At 37.0% G+C, this 26,337-nt stretch overlaps 1 protein-coding gene across 2 annotated transcripts; it reads left to right on the top strand.

Moving 5' to 3' along the window:
• The first annotated feature begins 245 nt into the window (after window positions 1-245).
• Window positions 246-25,996, top strand: LOC137013610 (asparagine--tRNA ligase, cytoplasmic). Of its 2 annotated transcripts, none has more exons than XM_067377488.1 (15): window positions 246-395; window positions 10,647-10,729; window positions 10,811-10,876; window positions 12,634-12,726; window positions 12,818-12,907; window positions 13,069-13,147; window positions 13,313-13,383; window positions 14,605-14,691; window positions 15,554-15,775; window positions 17,700-17,899; window positions 18,252-18,387; window positions 18,634-18,747; window positions 18,850-18,981; window positions 24,100-24,231; window positions 24,559-25,996. In XM_067377488.1, the coding sequence occupies exons 1-15, from the start codon at window positions 362-364 to the stop codon at window positions 24,688-24,690; spliced, it is 1,671 nt and encodes a 556-aa protein (XP_067233589.1). In that variant the 5' UTR covers window positions 246-361; the 3' UTR covers window positions 24,691-25,996. The 2 variants fall into 2 exon arrangements, with proteins under 2 accessions (XP_067233589.1, XP_067233590.1); XM_067377489.1 differs by lacking the exon at window positions 246-395 and adding an exon at window positions 9,472-9,657.
• Window positions 25,997-26,337: the final 341 nt, after the last annotated feature.

Raw genomic sequence — 26,337 nt, 5'->3', positions numbered from 1 at the left:
AAAAAAAAAAAAAAAAAAAAAAAAATATATATATATATATATATATATATATATATATATATATATATATATATATATATATATATATATATATATATATATATCAAGTTGTTCCATTTGGGATTCAGCCTTTCGTTTACTTTTAAGGAGAGGCAAAGGGTATTTGCGTCAACTTGCAAAAGTACCAATCCCCAGCTGGAGAAACAAAGGTGAAAGGTTCGCGTTTTGCGCATGCGTCCCCAGAAGCTCGTGCAAGTGTGTAGCGACAAGAAGGGAGACGGACGATCCGATTAACGCTGCGTTTAAAAAAGCTGCCGAACCGAGCCGGACAAAACTCATCTGAGGTCTACAAGAGCATAATATGGCGGACGAGGGTCTCGGTCAGATGTCGATTAGTGAGTTTGATGATGGAGATGAAGATGCTGCTACATATTGTCTGTAGTGTTGCGTCAGATTCTGTCTTACATACTATATTTTATTTAGCCTATGCATACTCCACCAGGACACATAGCCTACTACACAGTATATATTTCATATAGGGATGTGCCTGAAGCCGAATACCATGTTCGGAAAATAAAGGATTTGTAGCCTACTATGGAGCCACTAAAGGGAGATGATGTTAAAATATAGTAAAATAAAGTTCAGTGCTTTCTCTCGCAATTATATAGTTGGGTAATATTACTGTGTATAATTTGCGGGAATCAGGGAGCCGCTATTAAAATGAGTAGTATTGAAATCGCTTTTGAATGCTCACACGCTTTTTACTTTCACTTTAGAGATTCGCCATCACACGTAGGCAGTGTTTGACATTAACTTTTTTGCTCAACAGCCACTGTGGCTTGTGGTTTTCTAAAGTTACTAGCCACTCAAGATTTTCACTGGCCACAATTTAGCTGTTGGGAAATTACATTTTATATGATCAAAGTTGACTTTGGCATGCTAAAATTACTTGATTTTGAGTCATTTTACTTGATTAGCTAGATTTAAAACCCTTTCAAACTTTCAAATGCAGATTGACCACCAAAATCAAGACTGGGCGTACATGGTTTATCAGCTGGTATGTATGGGTGTGCAAGGGGTGGGTAATATGACCATAATATGAAAAATTTTATAATTGTATAAGTTATTTTTGTTAGGCTATATAAAAAGAACAAGGAAGTAAATTAGCAAATTACAAATACAAAAGTAAATAACTGCAAGCAGCAATTACGGGGCCAAGCACGAAGAAGACACAAGAAGCCAGCCAACATGGCTGTGAGCATCAGACCAACCACAACAGTGAGCAATTAAAGACCTATTTAGATCATTTTAGGCAAAAGAGCTAAAAAATCTGAAATACAGTCACTAATAAAGATTTACTGGTTTATCACTTCCGACCAATAGGTGGCACTGTGATTAAATTAATGAGGTATGGTCAGAGTGAGGTGACAATGACACTTGCAAAGTTTGGTGTCAATATGTGAAAGCATTGCAGAGATACAGCTTCAAGAGTCATTTTGGCATCAAGCCTCTAATTTGTTGCTGTAGTAAATGAATAAGGTTTCATCTATCAACACAAAATCCATAACATTTCACCAGCATGGTCTAAAGATGATACGATTTGGTTTTGTGACAACTGGACCAACGGTTTAAGAGTAGATCAAAAAAGTATGTTTTTAAAGAAAATCAAAAAGACTGACAGGAAGTTTGGCTGACTGTGGCAAAATTGGCATCAATGTTCTCAGCATGACCCACGGAATCTAATAAGACCAGTCTCATTGCAATAGGCCACATTTATATAAAGCTATTTGCATTTAAAAAAAATAATAATAATAATTATAAAGTTTGACCACAAGGAGGCGCTATCTCAAAACTTATTGTGTACCTACAGAGCATGGTGCCGATGGCACATCCTGAGTTTTGTAAATGTACATCAATGCACTCATATAATACAGCATTTTATATCATAATACTGTATTGTAGTTAATGGAAATTTCATGTTTTGTTCAATTATAGCACCACCAAGAGGCATGGATGACTTTGTTTTGATTTTTTTTGCCACTTCCTATCAAAATTTTGACATTTGGGCTGTGACATTTTAGTTAACCAGTTTAGGTTCTGTGTTTCCTACGCGGGTTTTGTCTCGATCGGACTTACGGTTTCAAAGATATTTGTAATCGTTTTTTAAGCGCTAAATCACCACGCTGCACAAACCGTAAGTCGAAACCTAGCATGTTTGGTATCTTTGGACTCGGCAAGGATTCAGGAGTCTTAGAATGTGAGTCCCCTGAAAATAAGTCAACCAGATCAAAAGTTATAAGCATATGAAGAAAAAAAATTCTCCACTAGGCAGCGCTGGTCCAAAACTTCTCAGGCTCCTTCGGGGCATTGTGGTGATGACCCATAACGAGTCTCGTAATGATACGCTAATGCGTAAATAAAAAATACAGCATTTTAGCACAAAATTTAAAATGGCTGACAGTCAAAATGGCCGATATGGTAAAATTGGATATCATTCGACTCGGCATGATGCACCGAATGATTTTTGGACAAACCCATCAGAAGTTATAAGCAAAAATAGCCATTTTTCATATCTTCAGACCAGTAGGTGGCACTGCACTGAAACGCTGCAGGTTACCTCTGGTCATGCTTGTGATGACATGTACCAAGTTTGGTCTGAATATGATAAAGCGTTGCGGAGATACAGCCTTACGTCTATCTTTGCAAGCGCTACGTAAAATTTGTTTGCTTGTTTATCGAAAACAGTTTGAGTTATGGAAAAAGTTCCATAACCTTTTGTCGCCATGGTCTGAAGGTGATCTGGTTAAATTTTCGTGAAAATCGGCCTAGTAACGGCCTAGGAGGAGTACGAAAAAGTAAGTTTTTCAGAAAATTCAAAATGGCGGAAAAAGTTTCATGACGGAAAATGACGTCATAGGGTGAAATCGATTCGTCTTGACCCAAGGAATCAGAGGAATTTTGTTTCTAACCCTTACGGTTCAAAAGTTATTAACATAAACATGAGTGCAGGTTTGGACAGCTGGTGGCACTAGAGGGATTGAGTTAGAGACTCCAAATTTGCTCTGGACATAGATCAGACTGTCCTCTAACGGTGTGCCAAATTTCACAACTTTTTACCATACGGTCCTATGGCCTGCCAAAGACTCGAGCGGAAGAAAAAGAAGAAAAAAAAAAGAAAAAGAAAAAAAGAACGCCAACGGATACAATAGGTGCCTACGCACCTTCGGTGCTTGGCCCCTAATTAAATAGCCTAAACTCTTTTTTTCAGATACAGTAGGTTCATTTAACATTTATTTAACATCTTTTGTTGTTTGATTAACATTAATGACAGACAGGTATTTAATTGGGCTGCTGATGACATGTATGTAATATACTGACACATATCCAGTTTTTACCAACCAGTTTACATACACTTAAGCCATAACTGACTGTATTCACGCGAGATACTCCACACGATGGACATTTTGACATCTGTGTGTGCATGTATTTGACTATTCAGGCGCAAGGAGATCTGATCACGCGCACGAGAGAGAGAGAGAGCGCGCTTCTGTTGTGTGTCATTCAATGCGATTCCGCCGATTAGATATTCATCAGTGGCGCTTGGGATCTGAAAATCATTCACCATTGTCCAGTCTGCCATACTATCTTCATGTGGTAAGTCAGGGGTGTCCAAACTTTTTGCAGGGCTGTGGACACACGGGGGGGCCAGACATGTCAGACTTGTGTGTTTACCCAGGCTACATTTGTTTAATCAAAAACAGTAAAAACGGTAATATTGTGAAATATTGTTACAATTCAAAGTCCAGTCATGACAACTCTCAGGAGTTTATTAAATTCAACCAGCATTTATTGGCATGGGGCACGAAGTATACATTGCTTGATTTTGGTGTACGAGATCTGCTACGCTGCTGCTGAGCAAATACAAATTTGTTCAGCTTAGTCAAATAAAACAACAAAGAAAAGGCTGCTGCAAGAATGGTAGAACCCCCGTAGCAGATCTCTACAGGTGGCGCTGGGGAGGAGGAGGAATAACAGAGCTTCACATTTTGCAGCTTGTCAATCACAGGCTAGGGTACGATATATATGGCTGTGTGGATTTGGAAATACTTTTGATTGGCTGGTGCCACGGCAGAGAAACAACTCTGTATTTCAGTCATGACAACTCTTGGAGTAGATTAAATTTAACCAGCATTTATTGGCATGGGGCATGAAGTATACATGTCTTCATTTTGGCGTACAAGATCTGCTACGTTGCTGCTGCTACTGATGAGCAAATACAAGTTTGTTCAGCTTAGTGGCCTACACTAGAATGATACTAAGCCAGAGCTCATATGCATAAATAACATGCCTATAGAATGTGATTGTTTTATCTAATGCATTGTATGCAATGCTGGTTTTTGGATGGTGACCTTTCCAGAACATTCATCCCCGGTCCCCTGCATCAAACTCTAATCTCGCAGCCGAGACCCTCCCCTCCACTAGCCGAGGATTAATTGCTGCATACGCGTCATTGCTAACCTCCGCAAATGATCAAATTGAAATAATTGTATCTGAATTTAATAATTAATATACCCAGGTGCCCAGCACCACATGATGATTTAAAATCATAGATGTTTTTCGTCCTTTCAAAAGACTTAGGAATTAGGTCTGATGTAGCGTTTGTAGGCTGCCGAATTTCAGCGGCCCATTTCCTTAAGGGTAGTGAATGGTACTCTTGGAGCACTGACATGCTGCTCCGATTCTGAATGAGTGGTAGTGTAGACTTCTAGGATTAAGCCACATGGATGACATGGGTATTTTAATCCGGACAGAACCAGGCCCTGGTCATCGGATTTCCATCAGCTGTAAAGAAAGAGGATCTGAGGAGCTGCATTTCTCAGAATTTGCAGGAATCTTGACATGAAAGGAGAAGAGCAAAACACGGAATTAATGCTGGATAATAAAATGTGACCTTGTTAAATCTGCTGTTTTTGAGTGCTTTAAATGTAATAGAAAATAATTTGATTATTTATTTATATTAAGCTGACAAACTGCCTCTAGAAAGTATGGAATGTGGATCAAGAGCTTTCATTCTGAAGTGGTGAAACATGTTGTGCAGAGGTGTAGGAATAGCTTTGGTTGTTGGGAATGTCTTCACTATGCTGTTCAGTAGACAGATGCGGGTACTTGAAGAGGCTTGGTGCGCTGGGGTCCAGTGTCAGCAACAGGGATGAAACTGTGAATTGAAGAAGCAGATTTTTTTTAAATGTATAACTGGGTAGTTTGCTTTAAGCTTGGCTCTAATGCCTTTAAGACTATGTATGCCTGGCTACACACCGAATGGCCTAAACCCTATGGCTAGATTAAGTGTGCATGAGCCAAAGGCACAAACATGTTCAATTAGAATGTGCATAAGTGCTTTAACAATGATAAACACATTGCAAGCTAAGAGAGAGAAAAGAATCTCCCACACCAAATGAGCAAATAGTCTTAACGATTTAGCATCCTTTAATATTTGTAATTGGAAAAACCTTTATAGTATGGCAGACTCAGATGATGTCATATCATCTACTACCTCAACATGACAGTTCCTCTAAAATACAATGTTTGCGTGGTTCGTCCAAGATACAAACATGACTTTGATAGTTTATTTGTTATTCATTCGTTAGCCTATTATTTATATCATATTCATGACTTAATGCCATGAGCAACAATGGCTATTCATAGCAATATTAACAGTATTTCAATTCTCATTACAAAATCATGAATTCTTCATTGAATATCTCCATTAAGATATTCTGAATAAATGTTGTCTGATGCCATTTGACGGACTTAACGCAGTCTAAGATCATTTGCACCCAGCACATCACCTGTTCCACCTGCTGCCATCAGGGAGATGATACCGGCCCATATAAACCAGAACCACTAGACTGGCCCGCAGCTTTTATCCCAGTGTAATGAAACTGTTGAACGAATATCTTCAAATTTACACCCGGCCCATCACATTCACCACACTTTTCTACGTAACGCAGTAGAAAGTAGGCCTATGCATTGCTGCAATACATATGCCACAATCTGCATTATATTTCTTTCATATGGACAAATTCTGTGTCTCTGCTGACTGAGCCAAAGATTGCACTTTATGGACTTAATTGCACTTTTGCATTGTAGGATTCTCTAATGTTATCTCGTTATGTATAAACAATGACAATAAAGAACTAGGATTAAAAAAAAAAAAAAACATTATATTAAATACACTTAAGAATTTCACAACCGGTTGGTTATCTATTATTGTAACGAGGTCAGTAGATATGGGAAGAAGGAGGCGGGAACCGGCGAACGTTCAAACAAACTTTAATTTAAAATAAACAAAGAACAAAACAAAAGTAATGCCGGCAGACCCTCGTGGATGTCTGCCGGCCACACAAACATAATAAAACAAAATAAAGTCCAGGCCTGGTCCTCTCTCGTTCTTCACGGTAGTCGCTCCTCCTTTTATGCTCCCGGAGCTCCTCCGTGAGGGACTCAAGGCCGGTGCGCCTCCCAGGTGAAGCTCATTAACACTCACGCCACCGGCCTCACGCCGTTCCCTCACGGCTCTCGCCCACCCTGGTCGCCACAATTATATTTTGCCACTTTAGTACATGAATATATAGGAAAAGTTCAAAATTGCGTATATATCAAACACACAGCGTTTATCACACACAGCGTATATCAAACAAAATCGCAAAATCGTGTAAAATGTAGGTGTCGCTACATCAAATGTAATGTCCGCTCTGCAATAAATCTCCTTTTGTTAAGCAAATGCTTGCGTTTGAGCAGTTATTGATTGTGACTGATAATAAACACCTCTGAAGCCACACCCAGGATGAGCAAACATGTCCGTGATCGTCACGCAGCCCAGCAACGCGCTGCAAACGGAACACCCGATACTCTCCATGCATTACGTAATCACGCTGGAAAGGTCACGCGTGACGTATCACATTGCCTCCGCCAGCTTGCCTTCTTCCCATAGTGAATCATGGTGCCATGTGTTCCTAAGGTAAGTGACGCACACGCACCCGTCCATCCATGTGATGTAAAAGAAAACATGATTCATCAGACCAGGCCACCTTCTTTTATTCCTCCATGGTCCAGTTCTGATGTTCACGTGCCCACTGTTGGCACTTTCTGCGGTGGACAGGGGTCAGCATGGGCACCCTGAATGGTCAGCAGCTATGCAGCTCCATACGCAACAAACTGTGATGCACTGTGTATTCTGACACCTTTTGTCATTAACTTCTTGAGCAGGTTGAGCTACAGTAGCTCATCTGTTGGATCGGATCACACGGGCCAGCCTTCGATCCCCACGTGCATCACTGAGCCTTGGCCGCCCATGACCCTGTCGCCAGTTCACCACTGTTCCTTCCTTGGACCACTTTTGATCGATACTGCCCACTGCAGACCGGGAACACCCCACAAGAGCTGCAGTTTTAGAAATGCTTTGACCCAGTCGTCTAGCCATCGCAATTTGGCCCTTGTCAAACTCGCTCAAATCCTTACGCTTGCCCATTTTTCCTGCTTCCAACACATCAACTTTGAGGACTTTCGTGTGTTCCAAACGGGATATATCGCCCTCCGAAGGGCACTTCGGAGTGAAAATGATCATGGGGTTGTTCCAAACCAAAGTGCTTAAAACTGGCCACTTCAAATGGCCCTTCGGAATGAAGGATTTCGAAGGGTACAATTGATGGACACTTCGGGCCCCCATGATCCTTTGCACAGGGAAGTTGTTTGACGTCACAGAATAGGTATGTACAGGAGGCTCTGAGTTTGATTTTACCTATAAATGTATGTATAGTATTTTTCTGTACTACTGTAATATTTATACAAGTTAGATTTGGTACATTATTATGGTCAAAATAACATTGTACTTCAACAAAAAATGCTTTAATGCTACCTTTTTCAGTCAATTCAAATGTTTCAAATACATAGACACAATATACATTATATTTAACGTAAAAGACCAGCAGTAGCTTATAATGTTACTACAGTAAATTAATGTGAATTAATACAAAAAGTAAACCGGAGGAAAAAATATGGCGCCTCCTTGATTGTCTCGTTAAGATGACGCAGAAGTGCGTTCCAAAATAATAGTTTTTTTGACCCCTACACCCTTCATCCCTTCAAAGCTCTTACTCCAGAGGGTAAACCCTTTGAAGGGATTAGGGCATAGGGATGAGCCCTTCCGAATGGAACGCAGGGAAAATGTTCACTTGATGCCTGATATATTCCACCCAATAGGTGCTGTGAGGAAGAGATAATCAGTGTTATTCACGTCACCTGTCAGTGGTCATAACGTTATGCCGGATCAGTGTATAATATATTAGTGGTGGGCATAGATTAATTTTTTAATCTAGATTAATCTCACTGTAATCTTGGAATTAATCTAGATTAAAATGGCTCATTTGAATTCTGCCAAAAACATTTAGAGTATGTGTGCTACCCAAATAATGATTAAAAGTAATCCGCCATTTTGTCCGACAAAGCAGTCAGGAGTTAGAAGATTAACCTCGGTGGGATTAAAACTTGAAAAATTGTGTATATTGACATCTTTCCGCATTTGAAACAACATTCATTCTCATATTCATTGATGTTTATGTGATGCTATAAATGGACGGAAGAGATGATCGGTTTACGAGCCTCTTGAGCTGAGGCGCTACAACAATCTGTCACGACCATGGTCACGACATATTAAAGAGCCACAAAACGGTTTTTATTGTTAGAATTTCTTAAAAAAACTACACAGTTTTAAAGCTTGGACTTTGTTTAATATCATAAGTAACCTGCTCTGTCTTGTCTGTCGACGTGTTGTCAGTGTCCTCTTTGCTCCGTGATGCATTTATCACTGTATGTGGCGTGACGCCACGGCTTGTCGGACAAAGCAACAGTAACTAAGGGGGGCAGATCTTTGCGAAGGGTCAATTCGGCTAGGTATACATCCACGCTAAAATATCAAGGTATAGTCATCATAGCTTGCGTAGTATAGACCAGCTCCTAACCCAACTTTGAGAATAGATTAACAGCGATATTTTTTTTATAAGAGTCTCACGTTAACGCCGATAACGGCCCACCACTAATATACACACACACACACTGATCAGGCATATAGATAAAAACCATAAATAATTGAGTAACATTAGAATGATATTTGAAGGATCATGGGACACTGAAGACTGGAGTAATGATGCTGAGAACTCAGCTTTGATCACAGGAATAAATTACATTTTAAAATCTATTCTTATCTAACTTCGTGTCATAAACTGCTCCAAGACACAAAGGTTGAGGATCAAAATGCAGTATTTATTGAAAGGGTAATCCACAATCAAAGTCCAAAAACAAGCAAAGGTCAAAACATCACAGGGCACAGGAACATACGCAGACAGGGTAAAACCAGGTAACAGATAATCAATGCAGAAACACAGTGTACACACATAAAGACTTCTCAATGAATGGTTGAGTGAACAGGCTGGGCTAAACAAGGTAAAGAGAAACTGCTGTAGACAATCATGGATGATGAGATGAGGCAGTGTGTTTTGGCTAATGTAGTCCTTGATGGAGTGACAACAGTCTGATAGAGTGCCCCCTGGTGGCTCTCAAGGGCACTTCAGCTGGTGATCGTGACTACTATTCTGAATGGTAAATTTCACAATATTATGGCTTTATGGTATTTTTTGATCAAATAAATGCAGCCTTAGTAAGCAAAAGGCTTTTTTTTTTTTTTTTTTTTACATTATCGAAAGGTAGTGTATATTAACATGAGAAAAAAACAATTATTATTGCTGCTCCCATCGAAATCGGTGAAAGACTACAGATTATAAAAGTGTTTTTTAATATTTGTGTATATTTAAATGTACAAATATTTTATATATATATATATATATATATATATATATATATATATATACAAAGCTCTGCGCATTTGTGGCTCATCACCAGCTGATGCACAAAAGCATATTTGAATTTAGTAGTTGATTACCTGAACGTTATAGTCAAGCCGGTTTTATTCACGATTGAACCCCGGGCTGGACTGTGAACACCCCTGTGGTAAATATGATGTACTATAATGTAACAGACTATCGTTAGCAACCATTTCCCTTGAAGTGCTCCGTAGATGTTTTCTGCGCTCTTCATTTTCTGTGCCTTTCCGAATATGGATTTAGGATCGGGCACACCCCTAGTATGTAGGTGCTTCTCAAACGGAGACTGCGTCCTTCCTAGTCCAGTCCTTCTGAAGCTTGTAGGCTGTAGTCCTCTAGAATGAGACAGTCTAGTACAGAGGTCTCCAAACTTGGTCCTGGAGGGCCACTGGCCTGCAAAGTTTAGCTCCAACCCCAAATTAAACACACCTGACCCAGCTAATCAAAGTCTCACTAGGCATAAGAAACTTTCAAGCAGGTGTGTTGAAGCTAAACTCTGCAGTTTAAAACTTAATTTTGTAAATACTTTGAACAGAACATGCTTTATAATGGAAATAAAGCTCTCATCTATGCACAATTGATACATGATGTATTTGTTTGGCACATTAAAGCTACAGATGTTGAAGAACCTTTTACCACAGTAAAGTCTGTTGTGAATCTGCTTGCAATCTGGTAAAATGTTAAATCTGCCTTTGTTTCATCCTGCAGAAGAACTGTACGTGTCTGATAAACAGGGCAGTGATGCGGATGGAGATGGATCAGAGAAGAAACCCTTTAAAACTCCACTCAAGGTGCTGTGAGTTTTCTCTGCATTGCTATATATGATGCCATTTTCTGTGTTTTGTTTCATACTTTTCTCATTCATATTTCAGGCACTGTTGTTTGTGGGAAAAGAACCTTTTCCAGTGATCTATGTGGATTCGCAGAAGGAAGGAGAGGTGTGTAAACCTGCAGTTAACACTAACTTACAACTAACTGTAAAAGAATGATCATATAAATCTCATAATTAACAGTCATATAAACATAAATTAATGATTTATCAGATAGGTTCTTCCTGATATATACCTACACTCTGCCCAACAAAAAAATAACTTCTAAGCCTCATGCATTGATTTCTTTTTTTTCCAATCTCAGAAAGCATTTTAAAAAATAAAACCAGATAACAATGATGATTATATGAAACTAAAATGTTATAATATATAACATATATAATATGGTACATATATTTATAAAACGGTTAGTTCCTGTCTTGATTCTGATTGGTCAATAGCTGTGTTTTATTCACAATAAAACGCGGATATGACCGCTTCACCCAACGGTTCTATGTATCACTACACAACACCCTTAGTAACCACTCTTAGCAACATAAACTGTTCTCAATTGATATTGTTCATTGAAGCTTACTGTATTATGTAGAAGAGTGTTGTGAGAAAGAGGTCGATTGAGCGAGTTTATTACCTGCATTCAGATTTAGCATTTTCCTTCAGGTTAGTCCTATGTTCATGATAAAAAATCTGTTTAAATGTCCAATGTATTATCTTGTTCTTTTAACAGTTAAAGGGTTTTCCCATGACTGACGCACAGCGCTAGTCAAAACATTTGTCAGTTGCGTCTTGTTCCGTGTTTACAACAATCCAGTCTTTTCAATATAAAAGTCTTCGTTACTGACTGACACACTCATAAAGACAGTCTTTGCCGCCATCTAATGGCGTAATAATCTAACTTCTGTTGCTGTTCACGGTCAGGGACTATTTTATCTGGCGGAAGGAAGGCTTTTAATGAAAGTTTACCTCATAAAAGTTGCACTGATACATATTTTTGGCTTTAATATTTGTATTGTGTGGTAACCGTTTTATAAAAGCAATAAAGTATTCGAGGCTAGTGCTGTATCATAAATAAGTCACGGCTGAACAACACCCTTCAGCAGTGACTTATTCATGATACAGCACAGCCTCTTGTACCTTATTGCTCACATATGTATATATATATATATATATATATATATATATATATATATATATATATATATATATATATATATATATATATCACACTAATTTCCTATGACAGCTAAAACAACTTTATTTACATCCAGTCCCTTCCAATATAGAAGTTATTTGCAACTGACTTACTCATAAAGTCTTTGGCGCCATCTAATGGTGCAATAATGTAGCTTTTACAGAGTCAATATCACTACTAGAAATTAACACTTTCTCAATACCAAATACAGAACATAATTTACATAAAAGTAATATTTGTTGAACAACAATATTTAAACGAACAACAGTGGCCATTTTAAAATACAATAGTAAATGATTTAAGTTAACAGCTCTTAACCTAATTTGATTTGCTCAGGATTTTATACACTCAGAAGTAATTATATCTCATGTTTAACCACTATACTTTCTGAATGCACTGAATATATAGTGTATAGATAGTATTTTAAAATAAGAAATAAAGAAAGGTTATATTAGCTATAAAGTACATGTTAAGATGAAAGAAACTAAAATGAATCTAACATGTAACACATGCATCATTGTTTCCATGTTCATGCATTTTTGTTTCATGCTGCATTCAAAATTATTGTATATTTAATTAATATTTAGATAACTTGGCAAAGTTTTGTTGGAATAGCAATTAACCTGTAGCTTATTGCCTTTAATAGTTTGACATTATGGTGTGTTTGTGTTGTCAGCGTTGGGCCGTCATCTCTAAGACTCAAATGAAGAGCACAAAGAAGCTTTTTAATCAAAAGCAAATGAAGAGTGAGAACAAAGACCAGAAGGAGGTACCTGGAACATTCTGTGATTATAGACCTGTTGTATGTATCATGTTTTTTTGTTTTTTGACCTCTGCCTGTTTGATGTCATGATTGACAGGCTGAAGATGCTGAACGCAGAGAGAAGAATCTGGAAGAAGGTAAAAAGATCATCATCAAGAATGACCCCAGCCTTCCTGAACCCAAAACCGTGAGTGTTTTCTGCGTACTTACAGAATATAATATTGATTTTATAATAGCTCTGAGTTACAGTCTGGGGTGGTTTTAGCAGCATTGATGAAAGTGAAGTCGATATGGAAGTGAAAGTCTGCTTTTAGCGAGATTATCTGGATTGTTTTCTGTCACGCTCAGGTGAAGATCAATAAACTGGAGCCGCTCAGAGGACAGAGGGTGAAGGTGTTCGGTTGGGTACATCGATTACGCAGACAAGGTGAGCAGATTTGATATGTTTGTTCATTCAGAATTTATTCTGTCTGATTGAATGGCTTCTGTCTGAACCTCCTGCTTGGAGAACTTCACATATTTATAAAGCTCAGATTCAATAAAAATACACAGTATACATCTATTTAAAATTTATCTGCTAATGTTTTCCCAGGAAAGAACCTTCTGTTTATTGTGCTTCGTGACGGAACGGGTTTCCTGCAGTGTGTTCTCACAGACAAACTGGTACTGTTTGTTTGTCGATATTTTACACAATTATAAATGTGTAAATTAGTCCTATTTACTCTGTTAGTTATCAGTGCTTTTAGTTATTAGGATTAAGGCTAGACAATGCCCTAAATAAAAGATAATAAAACAAAAATTAAATTATATAAAAATGACATAACATAAAATCAAGGCTGCATTAAATGATAAAGTAAACATTGGGAAATATTATTTAATAGTAATAGTACAGTAAACATTGGGAAATATTATTAGAATTTAAAAAAAAGCTGTTTTCTTTGAAAATTATATTGTAAAATGTAATTTATTCCTGTGATCAAAGCTGATTTTTCAGCAGCATTACTCCAGTCTGCAGTGTCACATGATTCTTTAGAATATGCTCATTTGCTGCTCTAGAAACATACATTGTTGATTAGAAAGTTCAAAAGAACAACATTTATTTGGAATAAAATCTTTTTGTAACATTATAAATATCTTTACTGTCACTTTAGATCAATTTAATGCATCCTTGATGAATAAACATTTTCTTAAAAAAAACAAAACTTTTGAACGGTAGTGTATTAAAATATATAATATACAATTAATATATAATTTTAACGATATTTGATGCATGTTTTAAATCATGCCAGCAAAAAGAAAAAACATGTAAGCGATGTATTAATTCATGCTTGCAACATGCTAAAACATGCTAATTTGGTAAAACATGATAGCAATGTGCTGATTGATGTTAGCAACTTGTCAATTTAAGTTAACAGCGGGTTAAATCATGTTATCAACATGTTAAAACTTGCTAGCAAAAGGCTAAAAAATGTTAGCAATTTACTAAATCATGTTATAACTTGTTAGCTACATGGTAAATCATGCTAGCAACATGTTGAAACATGCTACCAGTGTGTTAATTCAAGTTTAAAACAAACAATTTGTTAAATCATGCTAAAACATGTTAGCAGTTTGCTAAAACATTAACAATGTGTTAAAATATGCTAGCAACTTGCTAAAACATTTTAACAATGTGCTAGAACATGGCATTTTTCTGACATTGAGGCTTTGTCAAGCCAACATCAACTTTGTTCACAAAATTTACTCATCTAATTGGAATTTGTCTTTGCTCTGAAATGGGTTGTTTATATTCAGTTATCCAAAACAGCTGTGTTTGATAATACTGAATGAAAAGTGAAATACAGTAAAAGTCTTTGAGATGATGGATGTGTGTGTTGTGTGCAGTGTCAGTGTTATAATGGACTGGTGTTGTCTACGGAGAGTACCGTCGCTCTGTACGGAACTGTGAAACCTGTTCCTGAGGGCAAACAGGTGAGGAATTAACCTGATTAATTAATTAACATTAAATGATTTTAATATAATATAATTCATATTAACTACCTACGTTTAACAGTTCATCAAAATGAAAGTTTGCTCACCCTTTAAAGGATTAGTGCACTTTTAAATAAAATTTTCCGGATAATTTACTCACCCCCATGTCATCCAAGATGTTCATGTCTTTCTTTCATCAGTCGAAAAGAAATTAAGGTTTTTGAGGAAAGCATTCCAGGATTTTTCTCCATATAGTGGATTTCAGTGGCTACCAACAGGTTGAAGGTCCAAACTGCAGTTTCAGTGCAGCTTCAAAGGGCTTTAAACGATACACCTTCCCTATTGTACTTACGGAATGAACGCGGCGCCAGTTTCGTTTTTTTCCGTAAGTAGAATAGGGAAGGCTTAGGACATTCAGCATAAGCTTTTTGAAGAATGCGGAAACGGGAAGTACGTTCAAGGCGATATTTTGTGTTTATAAAGCATAAATGGTTGTATTTTTTTTTTTAAATGACCGATCGTTTCTCTAGATAAGACCCTTATTCCTTCTCTGGTATCGTTTAAAGCCCTTTGAAGCTGCACTGAAACTGTAATTTTAACCTTTAACCATTTGGGCTCCAGTGAAGTCCATTATATGGAGAAAAATCCTGGAATGTTTTCCTCAAAAACCTTAATTTCTTTTCGACTGACGAAAGAAAGACATGAACATCTTGGATGACATGGGGGTGAGTAAATTATCAGGACAAGTTTATTTAAAAGTGGACTAATCCTTTAAGTCTTTTCCATATCTATTTGAATTCCAAAACAGAAAAAGAGTGTTTTTTTATCCTTTTTTTTTTTTTTTTTTTTTTTTTTTTGCAAGGCTCCGGGCGGCCATGAGTTGCACTGTGATTTCTGGGAGCTGATTGGTCTGGCTCCAGCGGGAGGCGCTGATAACCTGCTCAACGAGGAGTCTGACGTGGACGTGCAGCTGAACAACAGGCACATGATGATCCGCGGGGAAAACATCTCCAAGATCCTGAGAGTCCGATCCATTGTCATGCAGTGTTTTCGGGATCATTTCTTCAGCCGTGGTTACTGCGAGGTCATTCCCAAAGCCATGCACATGCACACATTAAGCACAGGCTCCTTGATGGATCCCAAAATGAAAATGATCCCAAAAATGTATGGGTCTCATTCATGAAACAAGAGCAGAACGAATTTTTGTGTAAATCGTGTGTAAAGTGGTTCTGGCGTAAATTTTCGGATTCATTAAAATGTTCGTATTTTCCAAATGTTAGTTGATACGAAAGAAATCTACACCTGCTCCCAGCCACGAGCAAATAGTGCGTTTAACATCCGAACTTTTTGCTTATTAATAAGGCTGCATTTTAATTCACCTTAATAAGGTACATATTTACAGCATTTTGAAAAAAATATTATATATAGTAATTACATACGTTTTTTCTTTTTTCTTTTGTTGTGAGAGCCAGTAATAAGCTGCGTTCACGTCACCTTGTATTCCCCGCTATCTTGAAATGACGTTATATTCGGAGCTGTTCACGTCCTTTTTGGTCCTTGGACTGGAAATTATGCGTTTCCATAGCACCACTATCAACGCCTAATAAATCAATCTACAGCGGTCAGGTGGTATAGTGGCCACATGTTACATGTGGGAGCTTTCAGAAAACTCCCAGCTTACAAACTGTAATTACGAACTCTACGACGACATGAACGCTTTTTACAAGCTAGAATCTTGTAACTACAGGAATTGGCCAAAATCCTTCATTTGGTGTCATAATATGATGCCCATATATTAGCCCTTCACAGCTTCATAATGGCACTTTGCTCCATCCTGCTCATACAGCATTTATTTTATTTGTGCAAGTCTTAAAAAATCTTAAGTGTGTTTTTTTTTTATTTTTTTTTATTTTATTTTTTTCTCCCGAAACCCTGCAAATGCCCTATATTACTCACCCTCATGCCATTCCACACCCGTAAGACCTTCGTTAATCTTCGGAACACAAATTAAGATATTTTAGTTGAAATCCGATGGCTCCGTGAGGCCTCCATAGGGAGCAATGAAACTTCCTCTCTCAAGATCCATTAATGGACTAAAAACATATTTAAATTGGTTCATGTAAGTACAGTGGTTCAATATTAATATTATAAAACGACAAGAATATTTTTGGAGCACCAAAAAAACAAAATAACGACTTATAAAGTGATGGCCAATTTCAAAATACTGCTTCAGGAAGCTTCGGAGCACAATTAATTAGTGTATCAAATCTGCTGTTCGGAGCGCCAAAGTCACGTGATTTCAGCCGTTGGCAGTTTGACACGCGATCTGAATCATGATTCGATACACTGCTTCAGGAAGCATCGGAGCACAGATGAATCAGTGTTTTGAAATCGGCCATTTTGGGTTTCTTTTTGGTCCACCAAAAATATTCGGAGCATAATGAATCAGTGTATCGAATCGTGATTTGGATCGCGTGTCAAACTGCCAACGGCTGAAATCACGTGACTTTGGAGCTCCGAACAGCAGATTTGATACACTAATTAATTGTGCTCCGATGCTTCATGAAGCAGTGTTTTGAAACTGGCCATCACTTTATAAGTCGTTATTTTCTTTTTTTGGCAATCCAAAAATATTCTTGTCGTTTTATAATATTAATATTGAGCCACTGTACTCACATGAACCAATTTAAATATGTTTTTAGTACCTTTATGGATCTTAAGAGAGGAAATGTCATTGTTCCCTATGGAGGCCTCACGGAGCCATCGGATTTCAACTAAAATATCTTAATTTTTGTTCCGAAGGTCTTACGGGTGTGGAACGGCATGAGGGTGAGTAATAAATAACAGAATTTTTGGGTGAACTAACCCTTTAACCCCATAGTCCTAGTTTTGGGGCATAGACCACAAAATGACATTTCCAGATTAATTTGTTATGAATCTTGAAGTACAAGAGTACAGATCTAAGAGATGTTATTAAATGTGAGGTTTGTTTTTGATGTGGTCCTCAGATAACTCCACCCACTCTGGTGCAGACGCAGGTGGAGGGCGGCTCCACCCTCTTCAGTCTTGACTACTTCGGTGAAAACGCGTACCTGACGCAGTCCTCTCAGCTCTACCTGGAGACCTGCATCCCTGCGCTGGGTGACACCTTCTGCATCGCCCAGTCGTACCGTGCCGAGCAGTCGCGCACCCGCAGACACCTGTCCGAGTGAGTCTGGAGCCATTTACTGAAACTGAAAGAAACGGGGCAGTGTAATGGAGTTTGGAATACAAGCTGAATTTTCAGCATAATTACTCCAGTGTTTAATGTCACTTAAACCTTCAGAAATCATTTTAATATGCTGATTTGCTTCTCAGGAAACATAATCATAAATGCTGTTTTTTTTAACTTTCTGTTCATCACAAAGTCCTGAAAAAATATTTAGCAGTTTCTACAAAAATATTAAGCAGGGTAGTAGGGTTTGTGTGAGGAGAGTATACAGTTTGTATAGTACAAAAACCATTACGTCTATAGAGAGTCCCCATAAATCATAAAAACCAACATGTTTGTGTGCTCTCAGGTACACCCACATTGAGGCTGAGTGTCCCTTCATGACTTATGAAGACCTTCTGAGCCGTTTGGAGGATCTGGTGTGTGATGTGGTCGACAGGGTTCTAAAGTCTCCCGCTGCGCAACTGCTGTACGACATCAACCCTGTACGACCCCAACCCCACACAACACCATTATATGTGTCTGAGTATCAGTAAACAATTATACAGATGTCCTGGAAACCTGGAAACGTTAATTAACTTTATTCAGGCCTGTAAAATTTATGAAATTGATGCATTTAAAAAGAATATTTTTTTAAATAGTTATTTGTAAAATATTAATCTTAAAATGTCAAAAGTATGGAGACTCTGGAATCTGTACATTACATCTATTTTTGATTTTTCCTTTTGCAGGACTTCAAGCCTCCCAAACGTCCGTTCAAGAGGATGAACTACACCGAGGCCATTGAGTGGCTGAGGGAGCACAAAATCAAGAAGGATGATGGGACATTTTATGAGTTTGGAGAGGTTTGTTATGATGAGCCTCATACATTGTTGCTCAACTACGAAGAAAAGAAAGCTGAAGCACTTGAATTATGATATTTGACTATTAGCGTGTCATTTCTACAGGATATCCCAGAAGCCCCTGAGCGCCTGATGACCGACACCATTAACGAGACCATCCTGCTGTGTCGATTCCCAGCTGAGATCAAATCCTTCTACATGCAGCGCTGCCCTGAGGACCGTCGCCTCACTGAATCGGTCAGGACCAGACTTTTTAACCTGTGTCATAACCAGAGCAAAACAAAAATATCCAGTAACAAAAATGATTTTTCCTTTCTACACCAAAGCCATTGCATTCAATGAGATTCACTGTGGGCAGAGTTACCAGTCAGCCACAAAATGAGGCGGAGCTGATACTGATCAGACATGGGCTGAAACAAACACATTTACAAGCAGCATATTTAATGATCAGTTGATGGCAGTTTTCAAGCTTGTTAACTGTCAGTGTCAACTGCTGCTTTTTTATTGCCTTTTAGTAATCCCAGAGGTGGAGACTCCAGGGGTCAGAAAGTAAAAGTCCTGCCATATTTTTATTCCACCCACTGAAGCATTAATGAGATAAATAAGTGATTAATTGAGTGATGATTAAGCATTATTGAAGACACCTGATGAGAACAAGCAGAATCACCAAAGGAGAAAATCACAATTTTTAAGTTACCATCATCGAGGTCAGGGTTTGTTTTAGCTGAGCTCTTGACCCTTGCCTTTACAATATTAGATTTTGTTTAGGCAGTTTTAACTGCAATAAAACCAACCAGACAAACAAAGTTAAACGATGATCAGGTGTTGGTTATGTTTTCACATAATCATTATTTGATCTGATTCACTGAACTCATTTAGAGCCCAATCTCTGAGTTAGATTGACATTATTGATTACAGCAGAACTGTGATTCTACAGCACAAGATCAGCTTTTACAATTTTTTTTTTTTTTTTTAAGAGTTCTGATATATATTAAAAAAAAAAGTAGAGCTCATTTAAACACACAAACATCAAGAATCATCCTGTGAATCTCAACAGTGGTGACCATCATAAAGCATGTTGCAGTGCATTCTGGGAGCCACCAATCAAAATTCATCCATGGCTCCCATCATGCATTGCTGCATGAATAAATTATGAGCTTAATTGTCCTAGTAATTTCATTTATTCTCACTATTAAAATGTTGCTGTTTTTCTGTGACTTTTTAGTAGCTTGTTTCTAATGTTCAGAGTTGATCTGTTGATCAGAATATGTTGCTTGTCACCGTTGTTGAGATTCACAGGCTGATACTTGATGTTTGTGTGTGCCTAAAATATATATTTTTTTTATGTGATAAGGACAACTTTTTTTAAAAAAAATGTCTGTATTGTATAAGCTGATCTTCTGCAGAATCACAGTGCTGCTGTAATCAATAATGTAAATCTAACTCAGAGATTGGGCTCTAAATGAGTTCAGTGATTCAGATCAAATAATGATTTTGAGAAAACATAACCAACACCTGATCATCTTTTAACTTTGCTTGTCTGGTTGGTTTTAATGCAGTTAAAACTGCCCAATTAAAATCTAATACTAAAAAAGTCAAGGGTCAAGAGCTCAACTAAAACAAACCCTGACCTCGATGATGGTAACTTAAAAATTGTGATTTTCTCCTTTGGTGATTCTGCTTGTTATCATCAGGTGTCTTCAATAATGCTCAATCATCACTCAATTAATCACTTATTTATCTCATTAATGCTTCAGTGGGTGGAATAAAAATATGGCAGGACTTTTAGTTTCTGACCCCTGGAATCTCCACCTCTGCATATCCTGATGCTCAAAGCTTTATAATGGCAGTGAACGGGACCAACGAGTATGAAGCTCAACAAAGTGCATCCATCCATCATAAACGTACTCCACAATTAAGGCCATCTGAAGTGAAGCGATGAGTTTGTGTAAGAAAAATATCCATCTTTAACAAGTTATAAAGTGAAAAACGTCGGATGATGTATGATGAACTCACTTTGTTGAGCTTCATACTTGTTGATCCTGTTTACTGCCATTATAAAGTGTCAGGATGTTTATTAATTTTAAGGGTTAGTTCACCCAAAAATGAAAATTCTGTCATTTATTACTCACCCTCATGACAATCCACATCCGTAAGACCTTCGTTAATCTTCGGAACGCAAATTAAGATATTTTAGTTAAAATCCGTGAGGCCTCCATGGGAAACAATGTAATTTCCTCTCTCAAGATCCATAAAGGTACTAAAAACATATTTAAATCGGTTCATGTGAGTACAGTGGTTCAATATTAATATTATAAAGTGACGAGAATATTTTTGGAGCACCACACATAATAAAATAACGACTTATTTAGTGATGGCCGATTTCAAAACACTGCTTCAGGAAGCATCGGAGCACAGATGAATCAGTGTATCGAATCTGCTGTTCGGAGAGCCAAAGTCACATGATTTCAGCCGTTGGCAGTTTGACACGCGATCTGAATCATGATTCAACACACTGATTTGTTTATGCTCCGATGCTTCATGAAGCAGTGTTTTGAAACTGGCCATCACTAAATAAGTTGTTATTTTCTTATTTTTGGCGCTCCAAAAATATTCTTGTTGCTTTATAATATTAATATTGAACCACTGTACTCACATGAACCGATTTAAACATGTTTTTACTACTTTTATGGATCTTGAGAGAGGAAACGTCATTGCTCCCTATGGAGGCCTCACGGAGACATCGGATTTCAACTAAGATATCTTAATTTGTGTTCTGAAGATTAACGAAGGTCTTACGTGTGTGGAACGGCATAAGTAATAAATGACAGAATTTTCATTTTTGGGTGAACTAACCCTTTACAGTAGGATGGCTTGAGGGTGAGTAAAGATTGGGGTAATTTTCATTCTAAAGTAAAATCCTTTAAAAACACTCAAAATTCATCAAGTGAAAACCATTTTGAAATTAGACATTGCGTTACCATGGAAATTGTACTTTAAAACCTCTTACAACTCAATTTTTGTTATCTTAACTTTATTTGGTTAGACGTACAGCTATGATTTTCTAGCAAATCTAGAAAGTCCAAACTGTTTAGTAAAATATGCATTTTTGTATGAAATATAAATGTTAAAGTGCCGCTCTTATGCTTTTTTTGCATATTATTCCTTTTCATGTAGTGTAATAGGGTTGCAACTAATGATTATTTTGATAATCCATTTGTTGGCCAATTTATTTTTTTCCGATTAATTAGATAAAAAGCCCAATTTTGTTTCATTTTATTGACAAAACAAACTACTCCACATCAGCTGAGTGCTATGAAAACATGCATAGTGAATATATCTACCCTTACAAAAATTAACCATGGTTTTACAATTAATAAAACATCAGCAAAAAAAATAATAATAAAATAAATAAATAAAACAGGGTTATTTTAGTTCTTCCATGGTACCCACAAATTAATCATGGTTTTGCTTTAAATCCATAGTTTAACGATGGTATTTGTGTGGTTATACAAATGGTAATCAATACGCCAAAATACATGGTTTTACTATAATAAAACCATGGTTAATTTCTGCTTGTTATCTTGATGATAACAAGCAGAATCATCAAAGGAGAAAATCACAATTTTTAAGTTACCATCATCGAGGTCAGGGTTTGTTTTAGTTGAGCTCTTGACCCTTGACTTCTTAATATTAGATTTTGTTTGGGCAGTTTTAACTGCATTAAAACCAACCAGACAAGCAAAGTTAAAAGATGATCAGGTGTTGGTTATGTTTTCACATAAACATTATTTGATCTGAATCACTGAAATCATTTAGAGCCCAATCTCTGAGTTAGATTGACATTATTGATTACAGCAGAACTGTGATTCTGCAGCAGAAGATCAACTTTATCAATACAAAATGTTTTTTTAAAAGTTGTCCTCGTCAAAAAAGAAGAGTTATTTTAGGCACACACAGACATCAAGAATCAGCGTATGAATCTCAACGACGGTGACAAGCAACATATTCTGATCAACAGATCAACTCTGAACATCAGAAAACAAGCTACTAAAAAGTCACAGAAAAACAGTAATTTTCTTTATTCTCACTATTTAAATTTTGCTAAGACAATTTAGCTCATAATTTATTCATGCAGCAATGCATGTTGGGAGGCATGGATGAATTTTGCTTGGTGGCACCCAGAATGCACTGCAACATGCTTTATTATTCTCACCATTGTTGAGATTCACAGGATGATTCTTGATGTCTGAGTGTTTAAATTTTTTTTTTTTTTTAATCAGAACTTTAAAAAAAATGTTTGTATTGATAAACTTTATCTTTTGCTGGAGTATCACAGTTCTGCTGTAATCAATAATGTAAATTTAACTCAGAGATTGGGCTCTTAATGAGTTCAGATCAAATAATGATTATGTGAAAACATAATCAATGCCACCTGATCATCTTTTAACTTTGCTTGTCTGGTTGTTTTTAATGCAGTTAAAATTGCCCAAACAAAATCTAATATTAAGAAGTTAAGGGTCAAGAGCTCAACTAAAACAAACCCTGACTTCGATGATGGTAACTTAAAAATTGTGATTTTCTCCTTTGGTGGTTCTGCTTGTTATCATCAGGTGTCTTCAATAATGCTCAATCATCACTCAATTAATCACTTATTTATCTCATTAATGCTTCAGTGGGTGGAATAAAAATATGGCAGGACTTTTACTTTCTGACCCCTGGACTACCCACCTCTGGTAAGGGTATATCTTTGCTATACATTATGTGTAAAAAGATACTAAGCAAAAGGACAGTTTAAATCCCTACATTATAATGATATTAAATAAAAACAAAAACTCAAAAACACAAACTTGGTGTTACCAGATAAGAGGAATGTTCTGCACACACATTCACTACTGACAAAGTAACCTGTTATAGCCTATTTACAGAATAAAGAAACGACAATAAGACACCTCTTACATTTATATTCAATTACACACTTTTATCCCTTTATAGTTACTACTCTCAATAAATACTTGAATTACATGTTGACTTTAAAACCTAAATTTAGCATCAGATATTTCAGCTAAATGAATGTTTTTGTGCTGAATATTGTCTCCCTCTCTACTGTTTGTTTACATGTGCAGTGAAGTTTGAAGTTTAGAGACTGAATCCTTAAGCTAACCATTTCAGACACTGTGAGAAAACAGCTGATGCTGCAGTGGATATTATTTTATGACAAAATTTGTGTTTTTTCACCCTTGAATGCATGTTAACCTCTTGTAGGAGACACAACTCTTTGTAAATGAGTCTGTAGGAGAGCAGTATTCAGCAGAATTGTGTTGTACATGGCTGATGTGTTTGTGTTTTTGTCAGGTGGATGTGCTGATGCCCAACGTCGGGGAGATCGTGGGAGGCTCCATGCGTATCTGGGATTCTGAGGAACTCCTGGAAGGGTATAAGAGAGAGGGAATCGACTCCACACCCTACTACTGGTACACTGACCAGGTAAGGGCCTTCTGCCAGCTGTTCATATAGACCAGAGGCCTCAGCAAACTTCCAAGGGGGACGCAAGATTAAAATGATCTAAAATAAGACAAAAATATTTAAAAATGGACAAAGCAAGCATTAAAACGAGCAACTAAATAACTAAAAAAAAGATATTTCTTATCATTTGGTTGTAAACATTAAAATATTTTATTAGGTAGAAATTGTGATTGTTCTCTTGAACTTTCTATTCAGCAAAGGATCTTGAAAAAAAAAAAATTCCAAAAAAAATACAAAAAATGTTTTCAACACAGATAATAATCAGAAAAACAACACTGTATGTTGCAGAGAAAGTTTGGCACGTGTCCTCACGGTGGATACGGTCTGGGACTGGAGCGGTTCCTCACCTGGCTGCTGAACCGACACCACATCCGTGACGTCTGCCTGTATCCGCGCTTCATTCAGCGCTGCCGGCCTTAAGCGCATACACACACACACACACACACACACACACACTGCAAGAGACCAATTAGGAAATCCCGTCGCTCACACTTATTGCTGGAGACCATATATATATATATATATATATATATATATATATATATATATATATATACGTCATGTTTAAAGATCTAATCAGAAGATGATTTGAAAGATGATTCAGTGTTGCATTATATTACTTACTGTTTTACTAATTGTAATGTTGATCTGTGGCACAACAAATCAGTGAGATGATGCACTTTGTTTTTGAATCCATTAGAGGGCATCAGAGATAAGATCAACTGCACTTCTGTTTGCTTAAATACACATTACTTTTTTAATAGATAACAAATACAGAATGACAGTATATTATAAGCCTCAGAGCAAAAAAGTAACATACCTTTTACAGCGATTTGCAGTTTTCACAACTTTTCTATTAGAAAAATCAGAAATCAGATACATATAGTGCTTTAAGACTTCAATAAAAAAGTTAAAGGAAGGCTTACTCTTACTAAATTTACTTTTTGTGCATAAAAATACACATTTTTGATCAATTAATGGGTCCATGTTATTTCTTAACATAAAATGCTTGTCATCAAAATGATATTCAGATATAATAAATTTTATATTACAGAAATAAAGGGTGATGAGATTTAATGTGGTATTAAGTGTTCTGATCTCATATTTGCAAGCAATAGATAGTTGAAGCAGTGATGTAATCATTTTGACAATAATTTGATACAATTCTTACCTAAACATTCTGTCATGAAAGAAGGATATTTTATGTTAATGACAAACTGACAACAATAAAAAATCTCTTATAAGAATGAATTGTCATTGGTGAGACACAACCGCTATCCAGCAGAGTTTAGCTCCTACCCCAGTTAAACACAACTGAACCAGCTAATCAAGCTTTCACTATGCATAACAGTGTGCATAGTGTATTGAGGCAAGCTGGTGCTTAACTCTACAGGACAGTGGCCCTCCAGGACTGAGTTTGGATAACCCTGCTCTCTAGCACAGGGGTTCCCAACCACATTGTGTCAAAAGAGAGATCCAAAATGTGCAGTGTTTGAGTGGAACATTGTTGGTAGTGAGTAAATGATGACAGCCTTTTCATGTTTAGATTAACTATCCCTTTAAATATCATAGAATTATGACAACACTGTTCCTGACCATTAATGTATCATGAGTTCTGGTGTTTCTGTCTGCCTAATGCTGCCTTCTGCCTCTGTTTTGCTCTTCTTCTGCTTCATCTGTCTCTTGCTTTGATTGTTTTAAAAGAATAATAATAAAAAAAGTGTCTCCCTTTCTCTTCATTTGGTCCTTCTGTCTCACAAAAACACATTAATGATGACTATTGGAATTGCTTGATCAAAAATACATAAGATTCATAATGTGTACAGCTGGCTAGCATGTGGCCAAAATGTGCAAGATAGCTTATTACTGGAGGATTGAAAATATACTGTATAACTATGGTTCAGGAAATTCATCGAGATGAACATGATTGACTGTACCTACTTCTGTGCATCAAATGATACATAACACTGAACTATTTGGTCACTGTGATGCAGAGGTGGAGATTCCAGGGGTCAGAAAGTAAAAGTCCTGCCATATTTTTATTCCACCCACTGAAGCATTAATGAG

This window comes from Chanodichthys erythropterus, chromosome 23 (assembly GCF_024489055.1).
Source record: "Chanodichthys erythropterus isolate Z2021 chromosome 23, ASM2448905v1, whole genome shotgun sequence".
In the NCBI taxonomy this organism is placed as follows: Eukaryota; Metazoa; Chordata; class Actinopteri; order Cypriniformes; family Xenocyprididae; genus Chanodichthys; species Chanodichthys erythropterus.
This window is presented reverse-complemented; position numbering and strand designations above follow the sequence as displayed.